Source organism: Macrotis lagotis, chromosome 4 (genome assembly GCF_037893015.1).
Source record: "Macrotis lagotis isolate mMagLag1 chromosome 4, bilby.v1.9.chrom.fasta, whole genome shotgun sequence".
In the NCBI taxonomy this organism is placed as follows: domain Eukaryota; kingdom Metazoa; phylum Chordata; class Mammalia; order Peramelemorphia; family Peramelidae; genus Macrotis; species Macrotis lagotis.
In genome coordinates, this window is record NC_133661.1 from 274471253 (window position 1) to 274496727 (window position 25475).

The 25475-nt window shown below is 35.6% G+C and overlaps 1 protein-coding gene across 5 annotated transcripts in view; it reads right to left on the bottom strand.

The window, feature by feature from the left end:
* PALS1 (protein associated with LIN7 1, MAGUK p55 family member) overlaps positions 1-25475 on the bottom strand; it is a 132995-nt gene that overhangs the window by 52217 nt on the left and 55303 nt on the right. For all 5 annotated transcript variants that reach the window (XM_074236078.1, XM_074236079.1, XM_074236081.1 and 2 more), the window contains one exon: positions 24051-24561. In XM_074236078.1, the coding sequence (XP_074092179.1) occupies positions 24051-24417 (367 nt within the window). In that variant the 5' untranslated portion in view covers positions 24418-24561. The remainder of the gene's footprint in view (positions 1-24050; positions 24562-25475) is intronic.

The window sequence follows — 25475 nt, forward strand, 5'->3', positions numbered from 1 at the left end:
AAGAGATACTAAAGATATTTTACTTCTTGAAAAATATTCACTGTGGCCAACTTGAATTCTGAACAGGGATGTGAATATGATTCAAAATTATGAAAACCAAGAGCTTAATTATTCATATTATCAAAAAAACATAATCACTTAGAAACCAGCTCTTCAACGAAAATTAGAGCACTTAATAAAATCAGGACCTCCTGTGACAAAGATACCTTACTATACTCACAATACTTACAATACTATTAAAAAGTACAACTGTAGTAAAATGTCAAATTAAACCATTAAGTCCTGACAAATAAGCAAAATTTTCTCTATTTCATGACAATACTTAAGAAATTCTAGAGAATCCAAAAGCTTGATGATCAACAGTAACAAAAGATTAGGAATTTACAAAGCAGATTCATAGAATCATCGGTATTTCTATTTAACCAAAACTAGGAAACAGAACTACATTTAAAAGAATAAAAATGCATAAAATATTTTGGACATGACTTGCCAAGGGCAAGTGCAAAGAGTACAGTCAATATCAATAAAATCTGGAGAAACTGGATAATAGAGAAAAAAAAATCAGTTTAGACCAACACCTTATTATATATACATAACTTCTAAAAGAGTAAATGAGCTAAAAGTAAAAATTTAGGACATTTGAGAGTTAAGGAGGAAAACCAGTTTTAACAACTGCTAATAGAGAACCAGTCCAAGTACTGGGATTTTAAAAGACAGACCAAATTACTAAGTAAAAAATAAAAATAAATGCTTATGCAAAGTGAAATAAAGACTCTGGGGCATTGAGGGGGAAAAAAGTCTTTGCACAAAATATATCTTGTAAAATAATAGCCAAAATCTATAAAGCAATCACAGAAATTTTTAGGATAACAATTTTCTAATAGATAAATGATAAAAGTTATGAGTATAAACAGCAATAAGAAAAGGGTATGCATAAAACCACTACAAATCACCAATGAAATCTGTAATAGTTCAAAAATACCAAAAGTTTTAGTTTTTATAATAGGTAGATTACTTTGTAGGAACATTTAATAGGTAACAACAACAAAAAGCAGACAGATACTTTGTCGAAGGAAAAAGTAAGTTCTTTATCATTACCCAGAGATGAAATAAAGCTTTCCTGGGATTCATAACATACCAAGTACATTGTGAAATGCTAAGAATAAAAGGAAAAAACCAGTACTTGAGCTCAAAAAGTAGTCATTCCAGTAGTAGATGCAGCATCTATAGATGAGGAGGGGAAGGAAGAGAAGATGGAAAACAAGAGAGGGGAAAGTGGTAGAGGAAAAGTGAAGGAGCAGGGGACAAATAGAAGTAGGAGGAAAAAAGGGGGTGGGAAATAACCTCAGGAAAGAAAAGCTAGAAAAACCTTGTGCAGGTAGCAGGATCTGTGCTCAATCATGAAGGAAGCCAGGTAAAAAAGGTCATGCACAGAAGACAACTAGTGCAAAAGCACAGGAGCGATTATATTTAAAAAAAAAAAGGAACAGAACAGAAATATGTCTCATTCTACACCATTAATCTATCACTTCCTGTCAAGAAGTGGAGAACATGATTCATCATCAGTCTTTTGGCATCTTGACTGATTTACTACATTGATCAAAAATCTTAAATCACTCAATCAATCTACAATATTGAACTTCTATGATGGACTGGAAAGGTTAGACTAGGTGTTAAACTAGGTGCTTTAAATTCTAAACTGAGAGTCAGACAAGTAGAGAAGCAGAACAAGAGTGCCAAAGGATACTTGAGCAAAGATGAGAAGGTTTGGAACAGCTATTATGAACAATATGAATTAAAGAATAGAACAATCATCTTAATGTAGTGAGAGCTTGACTAAAATTAGTTAACATGAATTTATAGCAGGCTCAATCAGTTTAATTTTGTGATTTCCTACAACTCTCTCCAGCAACACAAAAACAGGTAAGAGTAAAGGAACAAGTACTTATATATTTATTAAGTATCGACCATGAGCCAAGCATTGAGCTATAAAGCATTTACAAATAGTATTTCATTTTATCCTCACAACCATCTTGGGAGGTAAGTGCTATTAGTATTTCCATCTTAGAGCTGAAGAAGCTCTGGTAGACAAAATTTAAGTATACTTGAGGGAAGATTTATATTTAGATTAGTCCTTCTCCCTCCAGGTTTAGCATTCTATCCACTGCACAACCTAGTTGCCTCAATAGGGGTGAAGTAAGCAGAAGTAGTTTAGGCTTGGGATTTGATGGGGTATGACCAGTTCAAGAGATAGAACAAGGGGACAAACAATTCAAGAGTAGATATGAGGATGTGGGAGTTTTCGAACATTACTGCACTGCTGGTGGAATTGTGAATGAATCTGCAATGTGGAACTATGCCCAAAGAGCAATAAAAATGTTCATACCCTTTAACCTAGCAATTTCAATTCTAGAACTATAACCAGAAGAAATTGTAAAAAATGGGCAAAGTCCTACATGTTTCAAAATATTCATAGCAGTTCTTTTTGTGGTGGCAAAGAATTGGAAAATTGAGGGGATGCCCATCAATTGGGGAGTGGCTAAACATGAATATTATGTAATATTATTGTCTATAAGAAACCATAAATGGTAAAAGCATGTAATGACTTATGGGATCTGATGGTGAGCGAAGAGTAGAACCAAGAGAAAAATGTACACATCAGCAACATTATGAGATGAACAACCTTGATGGAAGCAACTCCTCTCAACATTCCAGAGAGCTAGGACAACGGTATTAGGCTGGTAATGGTCTATATTATCCCCAACCAGAGGAAGAAAAACAAAATAAAACAAAACAAAACAAAAAAACACCCCTACCGAATCTGATGAACCCTTTATAAAATTTCTGTTATGTATCTCTTTCCCTTAATCCTAATTCCTTAATTACTAATTTGTAAGTATGTTTTAAAAATATGTACGAAAAATGCTAACCTACTGAGCAGAGGGGGAAGGGTGGAGGGAAATACTATAACTTGGAAATATGCAAGTACAAATGGATGAAAATTTAAAAAATGAATTCAAAAGAAAAAAGAGTGGATATGGACAATCTGAAGCCTCACTAGGCATTTTTAATTTATTTATTTTTACTACTGAAAGTTTGATGCTATCAAGATTTTTAAAGACTAAAACAATTTCAATTCTTTGAAAAATTTTAATATGTAACATAAATCCATAATTGCAGTTTGTCATATTTCTTTTTTACTCTATTCTCAATGTGAACAAAAAAAGTTATAACAAAATAACAAAAAAGTTATCACTCACTGCATAATATTCATTCACAAAAAATTTGAATTTATGGAAGTGCATGGAACCAGAGATGTAAACTAAGAATATCATTTGGCTTTGAGTTAAAAGCATACACATATTAATTGACAGCATTAGATTTATTTAGAGCAGCAAGAAAATTTAGGCACAGCACAGAAAAGCTGACTTACATAGCTGTCAGAACTGAAAATTTTTTTCTACTCTCTAAATCTCAATCAAGGAAGATTTTGGAATCTTTTATCTCTAAAGATCTTTTAGATTTGGTTGGTTATTTTTTGTCAAGGCAATGGGATTAAGTGACTTGCCCAAGGTCACACAGCTAGCCCATTCTGGAGTGTCTGAGGTTGGATTGGAACTCAGGTTCTCCTGACTTGAGGGCCAAGGCTCTATCCACTGTGCCACCTAGCTACCCCTCTAAAGATCTTCAAACAAAATGTCTATCTAGAATTAGCTTTGTTAATTTTTTTATCATCTTTTTCACTTGAACTACTTGAGGTTGGAAAAGTCCTGGGTCTTTTTAGTAGAAAGATTGATTCTATGGACCAAGTAATTCTTTTAGCTTTCCCCCAGAAGTCCTATTTCCCAACTTATAAATGTAAATGTCTTTTCTCAGAAACCTCAGCACTCAAACAAGGATCTTACTAAATAAGCTCAAAAAAAATATATCATCATGTTAATTTCTTTTTATTTGTAATATTTAAATCAAGTCATAAAAATAAAAGGGGGGGGCAGAGCCAAGATGGTGACAGGAGAGGACCTTCTCAGTTGCTCTGGAGCAAAACTTATAAACTAAGGACTCTAACTACATTTTCAAGAGACAGAACCCATAGAGGGATCCAGTGAGGCAATTCTCCAACCCAAGGTAACCTGGAAAAGAGCAGAAAGGCTCGGCTCCACAGGGTCAGAGGGGTGGCCCACAAGAGGGGTGGACCGCCAGAGTGAAGGAACTTAAGCCTCTCAGAGGCAGCCCCAGGGCACTGGGAGCCAAAGGCTCACAGCAGCGGGGGCAGTTTCCTGACCTAAACCCTGGGGAGCACCAAGCACAACTTGGGGGAATGGTGGCAGGGGAGGGACGAGGATGACACACCTCTGCCAGAGCAAGCACGTGAAGCCCACCCCTCAGGGCACACAGCAAGCAGCATGGCCAAGGTAGTCCAGATCCAGGAAACAGAAGCAGGCTGAGCCAGTAAGCAGGAACCTCCAGGGCATGAGCATGCTGAACTTAGGGAGGGGAGTGAAGAGAGACTGCCAAGCTCTGTCCTCTGTGTCCTCTATCCCTGGAACAGGACTCTGGGGTTCTGAACACATTCAGATCCTGATCGCAGTCTAGGCCCCCCCACAGAACAGTCCTGTGGCAGAGGGGGGCGTTTATAGTCATTCACAGACCAGGAGGGAGGACAGAGCCTCACACACTGAGACCTTTGTGGGAGTGTCCCAAAAGCTCAGGAAGCACCCCCAAACCAGGCTCAGGCTGGGAATATGAGAAAGCAGAGAAAAAAGAGGAACACCATTGACAAATACTTTGCCTGTGATCCCAAGAAGGATCAAAACATTCAATCTGAAGATGAGGAGGCACAAGGTCCAGCATCTAAAGACTCCAAGAAAAACAGAAACTGGGCTCAGGCCATGACAGAGCTCAAAAAAGACTTTAAAAATCAAGTGAGAGAGATAGAGGAAAAATTGGGAAAAGAAATGAGAGAGATGCAGGAAAAAACATGAAAATGCAGTGAGCAGCTCAGTCAAGGAGTTCCAAAAAAATGCTGAAGAAAATAACATGCTAAAAACAAGCATAGGTCAAATGGATAAAATAGTTCAAAAAAGTTATTGAGGAGAAGAATGCTTTAAAAAGCAGAATTGGCCAGATGGAAAACGATATAAGAAAGCGCTCTGAGGAAAACAAATCCTTCAGATGAAGAATGGAACTCAAGGAGGGTGAAGATTTTACAAGAAATCAGGACACAATACTTCAAAACCAAAAGAATTAAAAGTTAGAAGAAAATGTGTAACATCGCATTAAATAAACAACTGATATGGAAAACAGATTTAGGGAAAACAATTTAAAAATTATTGGAATACCTTAAAGTCATGACCAGGAAAAGAACCTTGACATCATTTTCAAAAAATTATTACAGGAAAATTGCCCTTGATATCCTAGAAGCAGAAGGCAAAATAGAAATGGAGAGAATCCACCAATCTCCCTAAGACAGAGATACAAAAAAAAAAAAAACCCAACCCCCAGGAATATTATAGCCAAGTTCCAGAACTCCCAAGTCAAAGAGAAAATATTTCAAGCAGCCAGAAGGACACAATTCAAATATCGTGGAGCTGCAGTCAGGATCACACAGGACTTAGCAGCAACTACATTAAAAGCTCGTAGGACTTGGAATATAATATTCTGGAGAGCAAAAGAACTTAGAATGAAACCAAGAATCAACTACCCAGACAAACTGAATGTCCTCTTCCAGGGAAAAAGATGGACTTTCAATGAACCAGGGGAATTTCAAATGTTCCTGTTGGAATGGCCAGAGCTGAACAGAAGGTTTTTATCTTCAGATACAGGACTCAGGTGAAGCATGGAGATTGGAGGAGAGGGGGAAAATATGAGGGACTTGATGATGAACTACATGTATTCCTGCATAGAAAAATAACACTGATAATACTCATATGAACCTTCTCATTTAATAGAGCAGGTAGAAGGAGCTTTTATAGATGAAGCACAGGACAAAGCTGAATTTGAAGATATATTGCGGTATAAAAATGGAGTCAATAGATAAAACTGAAACGTAATGGGAGAAAGAAAAAGGAGAAGAGGAATAGGCTAAGATATTACAAATAATAAGCTTTTTCTTTATTACAATGAGCTATTGCCATGATATGGAAGGAGGGAAGGCAAGGGGGAATGAGGGAATCTTTGCCCTAGTCAGAGGTGGCTAGGAGAGGAAACAGCATATATAGACCCAATGGGGTATACACATCTGTAGTAAGAAGGAGAGAAGGGGGACAGGGGGAAGGAGGGGGTATGTGAGTGATGGAGGAGAGGATGGACCATGGGGGGAGAGTGATCAGATATAACACATTTTCTTTTTATTTCCTGCAAGGGGCTGGGATTGGATGGCCTTTCCGGGACCATAGGGCTGGGTGAATGCTGGGTAAGGGGTGGTATGTGGATTTGGGGCCTCTTGGCCCCAGGGCCGGGGATTTGTCTGCTGCACCACTCAACTACCCTACAGCAGAGACAGCGTGAAAGGAAAGAGAAAATATAGTTCATGGTAGTAGAGATGTATGAATGGAGGAAGTTGCGATCAGTAATGGCAACAGTAGAAAAATATGAAAGTAATTTTTGTGATGGACTTATCCTAAAGAATGTGATCCAGGGGCAGCTAGGTGGCGCAGTAGATAGAGCACCAACCCTGGAGTCAGGAGTACCCGAGTTCAAATGCAGCCTCAGACACTTAATAATTACCTAGCTGTGTGGCCTTGGGCAAGCCACTTAACCCCATTTGCCCTTGCAAAAACCTAAAAACAAAAACAAAAAGAACGTGATCTACCTGTGACAGAGCTGATGGTGTTAGAACACAGACTGAAGCACATTTTTTATTATTACTATTTTCTGGGGCTGTTGCAGGGCACATGGGACTGGGTGGCCTGCCTGGGGCCGCACAGCTAGGTGATTGTTGGGTGTCTGAGGCTGGATTTGGACTTGGGTGCTCCTGGCTCAAAGCTAGTGATCTGTATGCCACCCAGCCGCCGCTACTATTATTACTATTTTATTTTATTTTGGATCTTTTTTTTTGTTTTTTTGTTTTTTGTAGGGCAATGGGCTTGGGGTGGCTTGCATGGGCTCACACAGCTGGGTGATTGTTGGGTGTCTGCGGCTGGATTTGGGCTTGGGTGCTCCTGGCTGCAGGGCTGGTGCTCTGTCCACTGAGCCACCTGGCCATACTTATTATTATTATTATTATCAATTTTTTCTGTCCCCTTTACCACTTGTGTGGGTCTATATTTTCTTGGGGGGAGGGGGTATTATGTTTACTCAAACAGGAATGTTAGTAATGTATAAAGAAACATTATTTGTACAAAATAAGAATAAATAAATTAATTTTTAAAAACATAAAACAGAAAAATTCAGCTTGAGGTTCACTAACCGAGAATTAAATACCTTTCCAAGAATTTAGAGATAATCTTGCTAGAGTTCATTAATTGGCTGTGCTTTTTCTCTCTAACCCTAATGCTCTAATTTCAGTTTACTTTAAAACTTCACTTTATTTCACGGTCATTTTGAATTTCTAGCTTTAATTTTTATTTATTGACTTCTATTGTCATTGATAGAAAATAATGGTTTTAGACTCCATCAAAAACATTTTTTTAAATTTCCCATTCAGGGGCAAGCTAGGTAGCATAAATAGGTACAGCACCAGCCCTAGAGTCAGTGGGAAATAAGTTCAAATTCAACCTCAGATACAACATCTAGTTGTAGGACCCTGGACAAGTCACTTAGCCCGGATTGCCTTGCCAAAAAAAAAAAAAATTTTAAATCAAATTCCCACCCAGATCAACATTAAATCACAAATAAGTACTTTGGATATAATTTCTGTGCAGCATTATCAAGTTGATGATATTGCCACACAGCTTTCTCAAAGGTCCTCTAAGTAAAAGACTACATTATCAGATCATTTTTGTCATAGAATAAAACCTGGCTAGATTGAAATAGTACTTATAATTTACAAATCTAATCCTCAGGTTTCATTTTCAACTAATATGTAACATTTTCAACTAATTATATGTTAAAATCATATCTGACTTTAAGGTCATTCACATTGAGTCTTAGTACTAATACAGATCTAAGTTGGAAGACACTATCTTTGAGAATTCATTTTATAGATGAGGAAATTACAAAGTTTAAGCAAACTGTCAACAGTCACATAAGTGGTCCTGTAACTCCAATCAATTTTTCAGTACCATATTCTTACACAATTTATGTGAAAGAAAAATGCATCTGCTCTTATTACTTACTCATAAGTGACTTCTGTCAAACAACCTTACAACAGTGGGTCATTCTCTATATAATACAGGTTGTACCTTCATTCACTAATCATTTTCTTCTCTCCCTTCCTCATTTCATATACTATTCCTAGAGGAAGGAGTCAAGTGCTCTACTAAAGCACTAGAAATACAAATACAAGAATAAAAGCAGTTAATAGAAGGCTTGCAAAGGGGCAGCTATGTGGTGCAGTGGGGGGCAGCTAGGTGGTGCAGTGGATAGAACACTGGTCCTGGAGTCAGGAATACCTGAGTTCATATCTGGTCTCAGACACTTAATAATTACCCTGTGTGGCCTTGGGCAAGCCACTTAACCCCAATGCCTTGCAAAAAAAAAAAAAAAAAGGCTTGCAAGAAAGCTTGTGTTCACTGTTATCTTATTATATAATTTTCCTATCCCTTATACTTTATTTTTCTTCCTTAAGGATATGATTTCTCTCTCATCACATTCAACTTAGATCAATGTATATCATGGAAGCAATGTAAAGACTGCCTTCTGTGGGGGTGGGGGGAGGGAAGAAAGATTAGGGGGAAAATTATGAAACTCAAAATAAAATCTTTCTTAAAAAAAAGAAAGCTTATGTTCTAATGCAAGAGACAAGTATACATAACGTATATCTAACATAACTATAATGTGAATACACAGAAACATAAAGTAGTTAAATGCAAAATAATTTGGGATGAAAGACTTGAACATTTGGGGGAGGGAGGAAATCAGGAAAGGTTTCATAAAAGATGGTTTCTCTTATTTCCTTCACTCTTGAGGAACCATGATCTTATTTGAGTAATCCTTCCAACAATGCAGATAGGAATAACCATGCACTATCATTCTGTTTAACTAATATCCATGTCCTCTTGAAAATTAGTAGTTTTCCCCTTCATGATTAAAATGGAGGGACAGAATAGAAAGTTTCACTGATTATAAAAATTTGATGGAGCTTAATTTTTGTTTTTTTAACACCTAACCGCATTTGCCTCGCAAAATACTTTAAAAAAAAAACCTTAAAAAAATGTACGGTCTCAGGCTGATCAAGAGTTTCAGGTTTCAGATTTGAACAAAAGAAATCTGGAGTCCATCAAACTATTAACAAGAGGTATATTTAGCAATGACACAGATATGGAATATACCACTGACTCATTTGGAAGTAGATTCCCCTGCCATAGTGGTATATACCTGGTTAGAAGTGTTTGTTAAACCTAAGGAGCCCCGTGTACCCCTGGGCTAAGAGTTGCATTTACAGGACCAATGAGCAAAACTTGAAGGTAAAGGAAAAACTGAGAAAAGAAATGAAAGTGATGTAGAAAAATCATGAAAACTGAGTCAGCAGCTTAGCGAAGTACACACACACACACACAGAAAATAACATCTTAAAAACCAGACTGGGTCAAAAGGAAACAGAGATACAAAAGCTGACCGAAGAATATCATTCCTTAAAATACAGAATTGAGCAAAGGGAAGATGGTGTGAGAAGTCAAGAAACAATAAAACAAAAGAATGAAAAACTAGTTATCCCATTGGAAAACCAATTGACCTGGAAAATAGATCCAGGAGCAATTTTAAAATTATTGAACTACATGAAACTCATGATTGATAAAAGAGCCTAGAAATTTTGTTTTCAGGGCAGCTAGGTGGTGCAGTGGATAGAGCACTGGCCCTGGAGTCAGGAGTACCTGAGTTCAAATTTGGCCTCAGTCACTTAATAATTGCCTAGTTGTGTGGCCTTGGGCAAGCCACTTAACTCCACTGCCTTAAATAAATTTTAAAAAATTTTAAATGTAAATGACAGAAAAGGAAAACTGACAAATGCTGGAGAGGATATAGAAAAATATAACACAAATATATTGATGGTTGAGTTGTGAATTAGTTCAACGTTTCTGTAGAACAATTTAGAACTACCTAAAGGGCAATAAAACCACACACCTACTACTAGGACCATATACTAAAGAAATTTAAAAAAAAAGGATGAAGCACCTATATGTATAAAAATATTTATAGCAGCTTTTTGTGATGGAAATTGAACGAACATCCATCAATTAGGGAATGGCTGAATAAGTTGTAGTATATAATTGTGATAAGATTAACTATTGTGCAGGGTGATTTCAGAAAAACCTCAGACTTATATGACTTTATGCAAAATGAAGTAAGAAGAACCAGAAGAACATTTTACACAATACTAGCAATAGTTTAAGGATGATCAACTGTGAAAGACTTAGCTACCTTGATCAGGACCCTGCTCTAAGACAATTTTGAAGGACCCATGATGAAAAATGCTATCATCTCCAGAAAGAAAACTGTTGAACTCTGAAATCAGATCAAAGCATACTTTTTAAACTTTATTTTTACTGTTTAATTTTGTTTTACAATATGGTAAATATAAAAATATAAATATAAATATAAAAATATGTTCTATATGACTTCACATATATAATCTTTATCAAACTGTTTGCCTTCTGGGGGGGGTAGGAAAAGAATTTGGAACTCAAAATATTTTTAAATGACTGTTAAAACCCTTTTTTACTTTTTCTTCTTGGTGTTCTTTTTTTAGACATAGCTTTTCTTTTCCTTGCATCCTTCTAGATATAAACAAAATGAGAAGTCTTCCTTAGTCTTCCAAAATTAATAGAAGTGAGTTATATCTTCTTATATTATCCCACAAAAGGATTCTCAGACTGTGATCAATTCATGATGTAGGATTTATTTTAAATATTATTTTTAAGGTCAAATTAGTCACCTCACTTGCTTTTCCTCTGTTGTACTTGCTGGTTTCTACAGTTCATTCTTCATTTCAATTTTCAAATCATTTCTGTAGTCATCTGACAGTAAATAATAGCAAAATTCTAAATTCTAATTTAAACAACACAGAAAACGTGTCAAGAATAAGTTTTTTGAACTGGGTGGCTCTCAAAAAATGTTATTTAATAAAATTGTGGAACACTACCCATAAAAATAAACATGAAACCTAATTTTCCTCACACTAACTACATTCTAAATAGCAAATCCAGTTTGATATCCCTTTTAAAAATGTTCTGATATCACAGTTACACTGAACATGTAAATTCATAAATGTTTTCTTTAACCACTACTCAACTGTTAACACATCAAAAATTTAAGTTACATGTCTACTTACAACAGGTGGACGTTTTTGTCTTTTGGGATCTGAAGGCTCCCTCTCAATCAAACAGTTCCCTTCATCCTGCTTTCATTTAAAAGATTCTGGCTGTTTCACTTCTAAGTACTATTGGGAAAGCAATGTGTGTATTAATCAACCCTACACTGGACTGCAGGGGAGTGTCTCTGATATAATTTAATGTAGTAGCAAATTATGAAAAGGGATGGAAGAGTAATTTTAGAGAAAAGCTATAATACTTCATTTTTCTATAAAAACATAAAACAGTATATATCAAAATTAAGAGTAAATTCAACTGAAGATAACAAAATTTCAGAAACTTATCTTACAGCAAGATTTGTATTGAATGAGTTCCATAAAATCTCTATATGCCATTTAAAAAATCTCTCAAAATAACATTTATTATATTTACACTGTTTTCAAACAAAAGCAAAAAAAGGGTCACTCTGAGGACCTCTTTTATAGCATGGGAATTAAAACAAAATTTTAGACAAGTAAGGAGAGAGTAGAATAAAGGGAATCTAATGTTTTGTTCCCATAGAAGAATGGTCCTTAGGAATCTATGAAAGTTTGAGAGAAATACAGTCAGAAATAAGAGAAAGTAATCCATAAAATTGTATTCTAATTTTCTATACTTACAGAAAACTGTCTCATACTTCATTAGATATATTTGCCTAAATATTATGTTTCTTTTAAGAACTTAAAGCTTTCTTGTTTGTTGAAAAGCAAATTTTTTTGAGGGCAAATTTATTTAAGTGGGGAGCCCAGAGCAGTCATTTTATTATTTTTTACCTCACTACTCTCAGGGACTTCATCACTGACTTGATATTCCTACAAGATCATATACACTCTGAAATTTGTACCTTCCTTGGTACCCATTCTTCCTGGGGTCCTTTCCTCCTGCTGATTAGAGAAGGTGATGAGTGGACATGAGTTCTTTCCAGATCTTCCATTTAAAGAGGGGAGGCTACTACATCTACATCATCATCATCATCATCATCATCATCATCATCATGCCCCAGTGTTCAATTTGGAGCCTCATCCCACTTTTCAGCTTATTTTTTATGTAATGTCTTCTCTCCCCCAATTAGATTCTGAGCTCCTTGTGGACAGGGACAATGTTTTGCCTTTCTTTCTATCTCCAGCAAGTAGCACAAATTAGGCATTTTATAAATGTTTACTGACTGACTGCATAGGAGATTATTTAAGATTGATGGAGGTGAAGTAAAAGTCTGTTGATCTTAACCATAAAGCAATTTAAATTTTTAAAAAATGCAAAAGAAATAAAGCAAGACTGGATTAATTACAATTTTTCAAAGGTCTAATAAACTCAAAGTTAAACCTTATAAAGCATTTCAAGAAAAGGAGGGGAAAAAAATCTAGATGCAAGTGGTTTAATTTTTTGGATGGAAACCAACAAATGACAAAGACAGCATGAAAGTTCAACATAATATAACCCATTTACAAATGAGGTTGCATTATATCCCACTTTTCTTTATAAAAACATTTAGGGGCAGCTAGGTGGCATTGGGGCAGCTAGGTGGCACAGTGGATAAAGCACCGGCCCTGGAGTCAGGAGTACCTGGGTTCAAATCCAGACTCAGACACTTAATAATTACCTAGCTGTGTGGCCTTGGGCAAGCCACTTAACCCCATTTGCCTTGAAAAATCCTAAAAAAAAAAAAAAAAAAAATTAAACTTAATCATTCACCCTCACAACTGCAAATAGCTATGCTATCTCATATGCAATTTGTAAAGAAACCTAGGGCCATTTATAATTTATAAAAGGAACTAGTTCATCTCTATGTGTAATTAAATTTCCAGAAACAAAATGCTCCACTTGAATAGCATGGTTTGTTTGTTTTTATTTAAATTTATTTATTATTTCAACTACATGCAAAGATAATTTTGAGCTTTATTTTCTACGATTTTGAGTTCCACATTTTTCACCCTCTTTTCCTTCCCCTGACAGTGTGGAATATGATACAGGGAATCACGGGGTTTTAAACTGAGCACAAATAAATGTATAGGAAAATAGTGGATACATAAATAGTTAAATGATATATATCTTTAAGAGTGCAACTGCTTGGGACAGCACCAGCCCTGGGGACAGGAGAACCTGAGTTCAAATTTGACCTTAGACACTTAATAATTACCTAGTTATGTGACTTTGGGCAGATCACTTAACCCCATTGCCTTGTAAAATGTTATAACACTAATTTAAAGATCAATTATTTTTGAATTGGTCAATGTATAATCATAAAATTATATCTAACCTCAAAAATCATTTTTTCCAATCTTATTTCTTCACACTATGAATAATCAAATAAATTGCTAATAATTTCCTTCTTTTATCAAAGTCATTTAAACCATTAGGATTATTTCCTCTTAAAGCAAAAGAATACATTTTCTTATTAGCAATTTTTATAACAAATAAAACATGAAACCAGACTAATAAAGGTGAAAAGAGGAGGAGCAGAACACAGTTGGGTAGAAGTAACTATCCCAAAGTTTCTGATAAAGTGGGGAGGGGGGGGAGAAACCACATTAAAAGTCATCTAGAAGCCTCAAAGATTAAGTCAGAAGAGCCTTGTCAAGAAGCTCAGTTCACAGAAATCTTTCAGCATGCAAAGTAGCAGCAATCCAAGGGAACCCCAAGACAACAGAGGATACTATCCCCTCAAATAGGGAAGAAAAGCCAGCAGACCACTGTCATATTGTATTGATCTGACTTGACTTGGGACAAATTACTACAGCCTTTAGACTTTAAACTATACCCTACCTACTTCAAATTAATACCCTAAGTCATATCCCATATACTACCACAAAGACTTACACGAACTAATGCAGAAAGAAATGTGAAAAACCGAGTATACAGTTTATACAATGTTTTTAAAGAAAAATAATTTTCATTTTAAAAAACTTAAGGGCAGCTAGGTGGCATAGTGGATAAAGCACCGGCCTTGGAGTCAGGAGTACCTGGGTTCAAATCCGGTCTCAGACACTTAATAATTATCTAGCTGTGTGGCCTTGGGCAAGCCACTTAACCCCATTTGCCTTGCAAAAAAAAAAAAAAAACCTAAAAAAAATTAAATTAAATTAAAAACTTAAGAACTGATCAATGAAGTGAAGAAGTATTCTGACAGCACAGTAATAGGCACAAAAGCAGGAATATGCATTCTCAGGCAACTATGGATAGGTTTAAATGATTTCATTTCATTTTTTTCATAGAGTAAAAGTTAGGGATCGGGGACTGAAGAGCAAGTGAACATGTTTCTAAAAATAAAATCAATAAATCATTTGAAATAAAAGAAAGTAAAGTTCAGAAAGGAGTCAAGGAAGACATCTTTGAAAGTAACATGCTAAATTTTTATTTTATACCTTTAAAAATCAATAATAGAAATTTACAGGTAAACATACAATTGAATTTTTTGCTGTTTATTGTATTATATGCAAATGTTCCTTTTTTAGTGGTTAAATACAGAATTGTTTTAATTTTTAAAATTTTAAGACATTAAAAATATAAATGACACAGACAATGTATATTATTAAGCACATTCTCTGTACCAAATACTTTGCTAAGTGTTGGGAATACAAATACAAGCAAACAAAGAAGGTATGTCCTAATGGGGGAAAACAATGCATATAAAGGATCTGTAAAACAGGAATAGGGCCAGAGCTGAACAGAAGGTTTGATCTTCAGATACAGGACTCAGGTGAAGCATAGAGATTGGAGGAGAGGGGGGGAATATGAGGGACTTAATGAGGATGAACTGCATCTATTCCTGCATAGAAAAATGACACTGATAATACTCATATGAACCTTCTCAGTTAATAGAGCAGGTAGAGGGAGCTTTTATAGTTGAAGCACAGGAGAAATCTGAATTCGAAGATAAAATGTGGTGTAAAAATGGAGTCAATAGAGAAAAAGGGAAATGGAATGGGAGAAAGAAAAAGGAGAGGGGGAATAGTCCAAGATATTTCACATAAGATTTTTTTTATTACAATGAGCTATTGCAATGATATGGAAGGGGGGAGGCAAGGGGGAATAAGGGAAACTTTGCTCTCATCAGAGATGGCTAGGAGAGGAAACAGCAAATATACTCAATGGGGTATAGACATCTGGAGTAAGAAGGAGGGGGGAGCAGGGGGAAGGGGTGGGGATGTAAATAAAGAAGGAGAGGATGGACCATGGGGGGAGAGTGGTCAGATATAACACATTTTCTTTTTTACTTCTTGCAAGGGGCTGGGATTGGGGCCCAGAACCATGGGGCCAGGTGGATTCTGGGCCTAAGGGGTGGTATGGGGGCTCAGGGCTTCTTGGCCCCGGGACCAGGGATCTGTCTGCTGTGCCACTCAGTGACCCTACAGCAGAGTCAGAGTGAAAGGAGAGAGAAAATATAGTATATGGTAGTGGAGAAATAAGAAAGGAGGGAGTTGCGATCAGCAATGGCAATGCTGGAAAAATATGGAAGTAACTTTTGTGATGGACTTATTATAAAGAATGTGATCCACCCGTGACAGAGTTGTTGGGGTTGGAACAAAGACTGAAGCACATTTTTTGTTATTATTATTTGGGGGAAGGTGCAGGGCAAATGGGGCTGGGTGGCCTGCTTGGGGCCACAAAGCAGGGTGATCTTTAGGTGTCTGGGGCCGGATTTGGACCCAGGTGCTCCTGGCTCAAGGGCCAATGCTCTGTCTGCCACCCAGCCACCCCTACTATTATTACTATTTTATTTTATTTTGGGTCTTTTTTTCCTTTTTTTTTTTTTTTTTTGGTTTTTGCAGGGCAGTGGGGATCGGGCTTGCATATCACACAGCTGGGTGATTGTTAGGTTTACGAGGCTGGATATGGACTCGGGTGCTCATAGCTCCAGGGCTGGTGCTTCGTCCATTGCACCACCTGGCCATACCTACAATTATTACTATTTTTTTTTTCATTTTAATTTTTTTCTCTCCCCTTTACTTTTTTCGCCCAAGCAAGTCTATCTATATTCATGGGGGAGGAGGGGTATTTTGTCTACTTGTAAACAAGAATATTTTATTAATGTAAAAAAAAACCATTTGTACAAAATGAGAATAAAAAATAAATTTAAAGAAAAAATTTTTAAAATAAAAAAAAAAGGTAGGACTTAAAAAAAACAGGAATAGGGTAGGAGTCTCATTACCTTTGGATGGTATGGCAATAGCTTAAGAGTGGTGTGTGGTGGATTGGTGATAGCTTATGGATGTTGTGTTGGTCTGGTTAGAGCAAAATAAGATGAGCTCTCATATTAGAGAGAGGAGACCCAGGGACAGAGTTCAAGGATTGTTTGAACAAGTTATCAGGCAAAAGACAAAGGAAAGTACATTCAAATAATACAAGACTTCTAAACTCACTAAAAAACATAGAAGGAAATGGAATAGGATTGTTCTGAAGAGCAGAGGAATTCAGGATGAAGTTCAGGGTGACTACCCTTGAAAATGTGAGCTTAACTATTCATGAAAAGGGATAGATGTTCCATAATAGAAGCTGAAACATTTTTAGAAAGAAAATCAGAAATAAAGAGGTCATTTGCTTCTGGAATACACTGAACAACAGAAATGCAGGAGGTATGAATAAATACATCTGCTTGAGAATAACCACAAGAATAGAGTGACAGCCCAGAGGATAGTTAGAAATTTCTAAATGCACACAAGGGAATAAGGGTGAAGATGGAAGTCTGTTGTAAGAAACAAAGAGGTGAGCATGGAGCATTATAGACAGAATCTGATGATATCCTGCCTATGAGGTCCCTATTGGTAAAAGACATAATGTGGACCCCTTAAGAAGTAAAAAACCATGAATAACATAAATTTCCTAGCAATAGTCTCTAGCAGTGAAAGCCATACTACTACTAATAATATGGAGTTCCTATCAATGAAATCCATGAATAATGTAAAAAGTCAGTCAAAAGAAAACACACTGGGGCAGCTAGGTGTAAGCAGTGGATAGAGCACCAGCCCTGGAGTCAGGAGGACTTGAGTTCAATCCAACCTTAGACATTTAATAATTACCTAGCTGTGTGATCTTCAGCAAGTCACTTAACCCATTGCCCTGCAAAAACCTAAAACAACCCCCAACATAATAACAGGGAAAAGACCACAGTGACCAATAGAAGGCCTCACACACTTAGGACTTCAGGCCAGCACTTATATGGCACCCAGAGCCCAATGCCAAGCAAAGTAAATCCCAAAATATCAACCAATTCGCACTAATATACTCTCTAACTCCTACTTTTGTCTGATTTCTATAATTACCACAGGGGTTATCAAGAATAGTGTCGTGCCAGCCCACCCAGACTACCAAATGTGAATATTTCATTTTTATTATTAAACTAGTCATATAAAAAATCTGAAGCTCCCCAGCCTCTTTCTTCAATATCATGCTGGACCTCTTGTTATTTGAATATCCCACTGAAGGGATTTTTCAGGCAAGACACTGTCTGAGGGTAATTGTTTTAAAGTGTTGGACAACATTACAAGTTGAGAGGATATGAAACAGGAGGGGAGGAGATTAAGGCAAACAGAGAAGAATGTAATGTGGCAGAGTCAAATGAAGGTTTAGCAATGAAGGGAAGGTGACCCCATGCACTCTCAGAATGAGAAGAGCTTACAGTGGAGTGGGTAATAAGGAAGGGGAAGGGAATTTTTGTTTTGGTGTCTGGAGAAGGTTATACTAACTAATGCTCCTTTGGGGGAAGAGATGATCTAAGAAGTGGGACCTCTGTACTGGGTGTGGCCTGGGGATTTGGAGTTTGAAAAAACCTGCTGGGGCCAAATGACACCAGGAATTGGAGAACAGGATAGAATGGAGTCAGTGAGATTTGAAGGCAAATGGGAATTGAAGAGAAGGATAAGCAGAGCAGGATATAGAACAGTGGTGAGAAAACATCTTACCATGGAGCAAGGTCATCCCAGATATATTCAATAACTGGTCCTGTTTTGGGAGTGAGGCACAATGATAAATGGAAATGCACAGGGGTAAAGCTCTACAGAAGTAGAAGCCACATAGAGGGGAGAACATAAAATGGATACCTTGGAAATTTTAATTGCATGACAACAGATAATTACAGAGGTAATGAATCAAAAAATGAATTAAGAGAGAAAAGCACTAATGAAGTAAGTGAGGGCAATCATTTTGAGAAAAGAATGTAAAAAATTAAATTTTAAAAACTAATGAAAAGGAAAAATTGAAGGGAGAAAAGAAAGGGAGAATCTATTTGAATGAAATAAAAGAAAGGGAGAAAAGAATTATATAACTGGATAAGAGAAAATTATGTAACAGAAAAGAAAAGATAGTAATAAAAACCCAAAGGGAAAGAAAAAAGGAGGGATTCAAAGATGAGAGAAGGGAACCAGTGTGAACAGTCACCTTAAAAATAGATTTTGATAAAGCAACTGAAGGGACAAAGTACCATATTTCTAGAAGGGAGGGGAAATTCATCATTTTGAGGGTAAAAAACATCAATATTCAAGCCAGAGGGAGGAAAATATAAATCTAACTCTAAATATGAATGAATTAAAGTTTAATAAAATGAAAAAGTGTGACAGATTAAATAAAACCCTGCTCACAAGAAAAATTTAAAACAGACACACAAAATAAAACTGATAGAATGAAGAATAATACAAATCATTATTAATGAAAGAAATGTAAATCAAAACAATCCTGAGGTTTCACTGAAAGCCTATGAATTGGTGAAAAATGATCAAAGATGGCAACAATCAATGCTGGATGAGTTGTAAAACGATAAATACATTAATACGTTATTTATGGAGTCATGAATCAGCACCTTTTGGAAAAGAATATTAAATTTATGTCCCAAGGAAGTCAGTGATAAGAAAAAATACTCCAAAATATTTATAGCAACACTTTTTTGTGATAGCTAAGAACTGTAAACAAAATAAATGCCAATCAACTGGAGAATGGATAAACATACTGTAGTACATGAAAACAGAATAGAATTTAAGGAACTTTAGGAAATGATGAATAAATTGAACACAGGAACATGGAAAAATCCTCATAAACTGGTCTAGAACCAAGAAAACAAATGATCATAGAAAGTAAAACAAGAAATGGAATGAACACATAACCCTCCCTAACTCCCCCAAAAAACCCTCAAAAGTAAATAAATGTATCAAAATTATAAGGATAAATCTGGACCCACATGAAGATATAGGAGAGGACACCATCAACCCAATCTACTCTTAGAACTTGAAGGTCCATAAGTGTTACATGTGGCACATTTTTAGGCTTTTTCAATGAACTGCTCAATTGTGCTGATTTTTTATCTTCTCTAAAAATATTTTGTTATATGGGTTGGCTCAGAGAGGGGAAGAGAATACTTGGGATAAATAATTACTATGATATAACAATCATTAGATAGTAATAAAAATTTATTTTTAAAAAAGATGGTGGGGGCAGCTAGGTGGCGCTGTAAATAGAGCACCAGCCCTAGAGTCAGGAGAACCTGAATTCAAATCCCACCTAAGTGACCCTGGGCAAGTCACTTAACCCCAATGCCTTAAATAAAAAAATTTTTAAATACTTTAAAAAGATGGTGAGAACCCGATTAAAATGGATCTATGTTTAGCATGATTATTCATGTATAGACTATATTAGATTACTTTCTGTCATGGGGAGGGGAGATGATAAGGTGGGAGGTAGGAAAAAACCTTACAAAAAAAAAACAAAAAACAACTATTGATATTTTCCAGTGCATGTAGCTGGAAAAATAAATAAATAAAAGGATGATAAACAGCTGTAATGGAAGTTATACCACAACAGTGAGCCACCATGAGCAAGATGAGGTAGGTAAAAGCATGTGGCCAGAAAAGTCAGTCAACTACTAAGTTATCAAAAACTATGGAACTCTGGGACCTGAAGTAAGATTCTAGTATGGACTGTCAAACCAAAAGTCATAAACCAAAAGACAATGTACAGTTAGAGAAAGTCCTAGCAGAAGTCAGGGACAACTCAGCAAAAGGGGAGGTTCCCCCAGGAGCCCTGATGAGGACAAAGGTCAATCATCTCCAATATCCCACATGTATCCATCCACACAGCTGGACACAGAAAGCACGCCAAACAGGGAAAGTGAACACAATGAAATAAAACTGTGGGTTAAAAGAATCCTAAGAGGCAAACCAAGAAAAAAAATATAAGCAGAGACCAAAGGAAAAAAAAAATGGTTTGTCCACAAGAACAAGAGTGTATAGGGGTGGCTAGGTGGCGCAGTGGATAAGAGCACCGGCACTGGAGTCAGGAATACCTGAGTTCAAATCCAGCCTCAGAAACTTAATAATTACCTAGCTGTGTGGCCTTGGGCAAGCCACTTAACCCCATTGCCTTGCAAAAAAAAAAAAAAAAAAAAGAGTGTATGGAAGAAATGAGATTAAAATAATGAAATTAGAAATAAATTAAAATAAAAGTCTGAAAGAAAAAATCAAAAGTTCTATTATCCAAACAGTATACCTTCCTGGAAAATACTGGAAACAGAGAACTCAATTCTAAGAAAAATAAGAAATATTAGAAAAAAAGACAAGAATGAAAAAAATTAAAATTAAACATGTTATCTACAATCAAAAACAAGATCAGATGAAATTTTAATCTTCCTTAAAATGGCCAGATAAAAAAAATCTGGATACTAAATTTTAAGAAATATTAATTAGCCTAAGTCTCTGAGAATGAGAGGAGAGAGGGTCTTACAGAGGAATTTATGAGCCAGGCACTAAACTCACTGAGAAAAAAAAGGGAATTGAAACTGGAGGTCAGTATACGACCACAACAGAATTTTGACCAGGTAATGTTGAATAAACTACAAAAAGAAGAGAAGTGATGGAGCTAAGGAGGAAGAATTTAAGTTACAGTGAAACCAGTGCTGGAAAGGGTAACCATGTTCAATAAAAGGCATCAGATAAAAGGTCTGGGAAAGGAAATTCATTAGAAATTATATTGTCCAATTATATGCCAACAAAACTTATTTCTGACACTATTAGCTCTATGAACCGTTGCGGAAGATACTTACTCTCCATGGAGCTCAGTTTTCACATCTCTAAAATAAAGATAATAATTGTACCTAAGTTCCAAAGTTGTTGTGAGGATAAAATTAGATTAGATTTGTAAACCCCTTTCTAAACTTTAAAACATGTAAATATTAACTACTATTACTGCTATTGTTATAATAATGAAATGAAAATTTACAAAAATATAAAATATCAAGATTGACAGAATAAGACTTTAACCCAATTTCAGAAAAAGAAATCGTATAAACCAAAATACTCTCCCACTGGAAAAAATCTCAGATCATATGATTTTCTTTCATTGTTGAAGGCAATGGGGTTAAAGTGACTTGCCCAAGGTCACAGAGCTAAAGTATTAGGTGACCAAATTTGTACTCATATCCTCCTGACTCCAGGATTGGTGCCCTATCCATTGCGCCACCTAGCTGCCCCAGATTATATGATTTTACAAGTAAATTCTATATAAGGTACTATAAAAATTTCCAAGAACAATTAGTTCTAATATTACAAAAATTATTTGCAAAAAAAAACAAAAACAAAAACAAAAAGAAGTGAGCCAAACAAACTCCTGAGGGAAAAAACTAACCCAGATATCTATACTCCGTAGCTCTGCACAAAGATGGTAGCTATACCCACAAGTGGAGGGTTATCTACTTGAATAATCAAATGTTAAAATTTCTTTATCCTATCACTACCATTCCATCTCTGTCTATGCCTTAACTCCTTCCAAAATTATTTTTTTGTCACCTCAACCAACTCCAAGATTTGATTACATTCTTCTATTCTAATCTCTAGTGAAACATTTCAACCTTCCACTTTAGTAGTACTCTTTCCTTTATATTGCTTACACCTTGCCAAACCCTAACCCTGAACTACCCATACACCCTTTGCTTCCTTCCTTGATCTCACATGCTGCTTAACAGAGTTGGAGAATTTCCTAAAATAGTAGAGATCTTAACTGGACCCTTACTACAAACCAGACAATCTTCCATCTCCCCAATTATTTCCTAAATCTCATTCCCTACAGGACAGGACATATTATCAATCTCTTTTCTTCTTAAAACTATCTTCAGAATTTTCTCCACTACTCCCTATCAAGAAAAATCTAACCTCACACTATATATTTCCAACATCCAAATATTATTTTCTAGGAATTACTTAATTAATAAAATAACTTAATTATTTAACAATCCCTTTTCTCTCTCTTCTCATAGCAGCTCCATTTCTCAAGTCTCTTGCTCACCAAAGTCAACATTCTTCTATTTTCACCCTTGGTCCCACGTCCTTTGTGTCTTTCTCCAACATTTTCCTTTCCCCTTTTTTATTCACACCCTAAGTTTTCTTTTTCTTAAGAAAAGACTCCAGATTCCATCATTCTTGATAACTATCATACTATATACATACTCGTTCACATTCTCAACCAACCTCCTTTACAAAAGTTTTCTAGTCTAGACTCATTGCCTCTACTTCCACTCTTCATTCTCTTAATCTCAATCTGGTTTTTCCTTGTAAAATCACAAAAAATAAGAAAAAGTTGAGGTGAAAAATATAGCTAAAGAGGAAAAATAATTTTCACTTTCTACAAATGCCATGATTATTTACTTGGAGAAACTTAGAGAGACAACAAAAATAGACAGAAATAATTAATAATTGGTAAAGGAGTAAGGTAAAGTAGTTTGGTATAAGTAAATTCACCATTCTATAAACAAAAAAAATCAGTAAAGGAAATAGAAAAACCTTTTCACTCTAAATAACTATAGAATATATAAAATATGAGAATCCATCTACTTATGATTCTTAATTTTTTTCTAATTTTTAAATTTATTTTAAGGCAATGGGGTTAAATGATTTAACCAAGGTCACATAGCTAGGTAATTATTAAGTGTCTGAGGCTGAATTTGAACTCAGGTCCTCCTTACTCAGGGCCAGTGCTTTCTCCACTGAACCATCTAGCTGGTCTTGGGAGTCCATCTACTAAGACATACAATTATAAAACTAAAATTACAAAACTAAATAAAGGAGGACAACTGAAAAAAATTAAGAGATGTTAACTGCTCATGTTAGGATATTCTCAATATAAAAATGGCAATACCCATACAGATTTACAGATTCAATCTATAAATGATCAACTATCAAAGGGTTTCTTTATAAAACTAAACATACTGATCTGAAGGAACAAAAGTTTAAGAATGGCAAAAGATATTCTTTGAAAATAAAGTAGGCCAGAGTGGGTTCAGTTGTGCTGAATCTCAAATTATAATATAAAGCAATAATTATGACTATTATTCTGGATTTTAAAGAAAGTCAACATTCTCAATTACTATGGGACTTGAAAGGAAAGACTTGATGATTACTTATTATGGTACCATAGAAAGGATTCCTGTTTTTATAGTCAGGGTGGACTAGATATATGGTTTCAGAGTTTCCTTAAAGCTGAAGTTTCTATGAATCTATAACAAGATTTGGGCTCTCTTCTTACCATTTAACTGCTCTTTTTTTTTACATCTCTCTAAACCTTTGATATTTTGTGATATAAAATTAAAGCATAATTATTTCATATAACTTAATATTTTCTACTTACCCAGTATCTTCACAGCATAATGAGGACTCTCTAAAACAACTCCTTCCTCAGTATCAAATATAGGATTATCTATTCCAATTTTAGGAGGAATTTGTGCTAGTTTCTTAAGTCTCATAGAAGAATTAAGGTCCAGTTCTTGTTTTTTTCCTTCTTCTTCTCTTCTACGTCTCATGTCCTCCTGTTGTTGGCGAATTCGTTCTAGTTGTGTACTTCGACGTACTGGCATCATTCTTGTTCCCAAATCTCCAGGGCAATCAACCGCCATCTCTCGATGCCTTTGAGATTCTTCTGGAGATGTCAAATCAATATTTTTTACTTCAACATCTGATTCATCTGTAACATGCCCATTCATATGGGTAGTTGTCATGATTATTTATTAAAAAAGACACCACTTTTTTTATATATCAAACCAATTATCTTGATTCTGCCATCTAAAATTCATTTTTATTGCAGAAGAAACTTCTTCAAAGCAAAAACTTCATAATCATGATATTCTCTCCATGAAGAAAATCTGAGAAAAGATGAAAAGTATGAATTAGAATTACAATACAAAGACAAATTTTATATATTACTGAACCTAATAGACTTATTTCCCCCTCTACCTCTCCATTCCCCAACCAAGAAAACTTCCCTTGTAACAAAGATTTATAAAAAACAAACAAATATGGGCCTTCAACAATATGACAATATTTCACATACATAGGTATGAAACTTCTCTCAAGAAGAGGGCAGTAGATATTCTCATCTCTTCTCTCAGTAATTAACTTTAACCAGTCATTGTTTTAATTTTATTTTTCCAATAGTCATTATATGTATATTTTGATGGCTTATTATTTTTTGTTCACAAATCATATAGAAAATGGTAGACCATAGTTTGCAATCTATACCATTTGTTATCTGGACTTACAGGAGCTATAAAAATCACCTTGGATATGAGGCATTACCAAAAAGGATAAAAATAATTTCTTGATTCAAGTGACACAAGGAAGAAGGTAAGGACTTCAACCCTTGCCTTCAGAGATAGTCAGATACCATAGTTTACAGCACGTGGAAGCCTAAGAGTCTATAGCAATGTTGGAACAAATTTCACCTGTGAACTAAAATTGAGTACCCAACAGATGTGGCAGATTAAGTACTTTTTAGAGGGAGGGGAATAAATGTACAACTCCACAGATGTTCATATTGACATTACTAAGCTGAGAAAGGAGGGAGGAGATAATAAAAATGACAATAAAGTACTTTTAAAAGTCTGCAAAGACTTTAACATTTCATTTGATCCTCAACAGATTAATGAGGGAGATGCTATTATTAATCCCATTTTAGATATGAGGACACTGAGGTTGACAGAGGTTAGCCTGTCAGAGTAATCTTGTCAGAACCTTACTTATCCCAGTTCACACAGCTAATAAATGTCTTAGGAAGGAT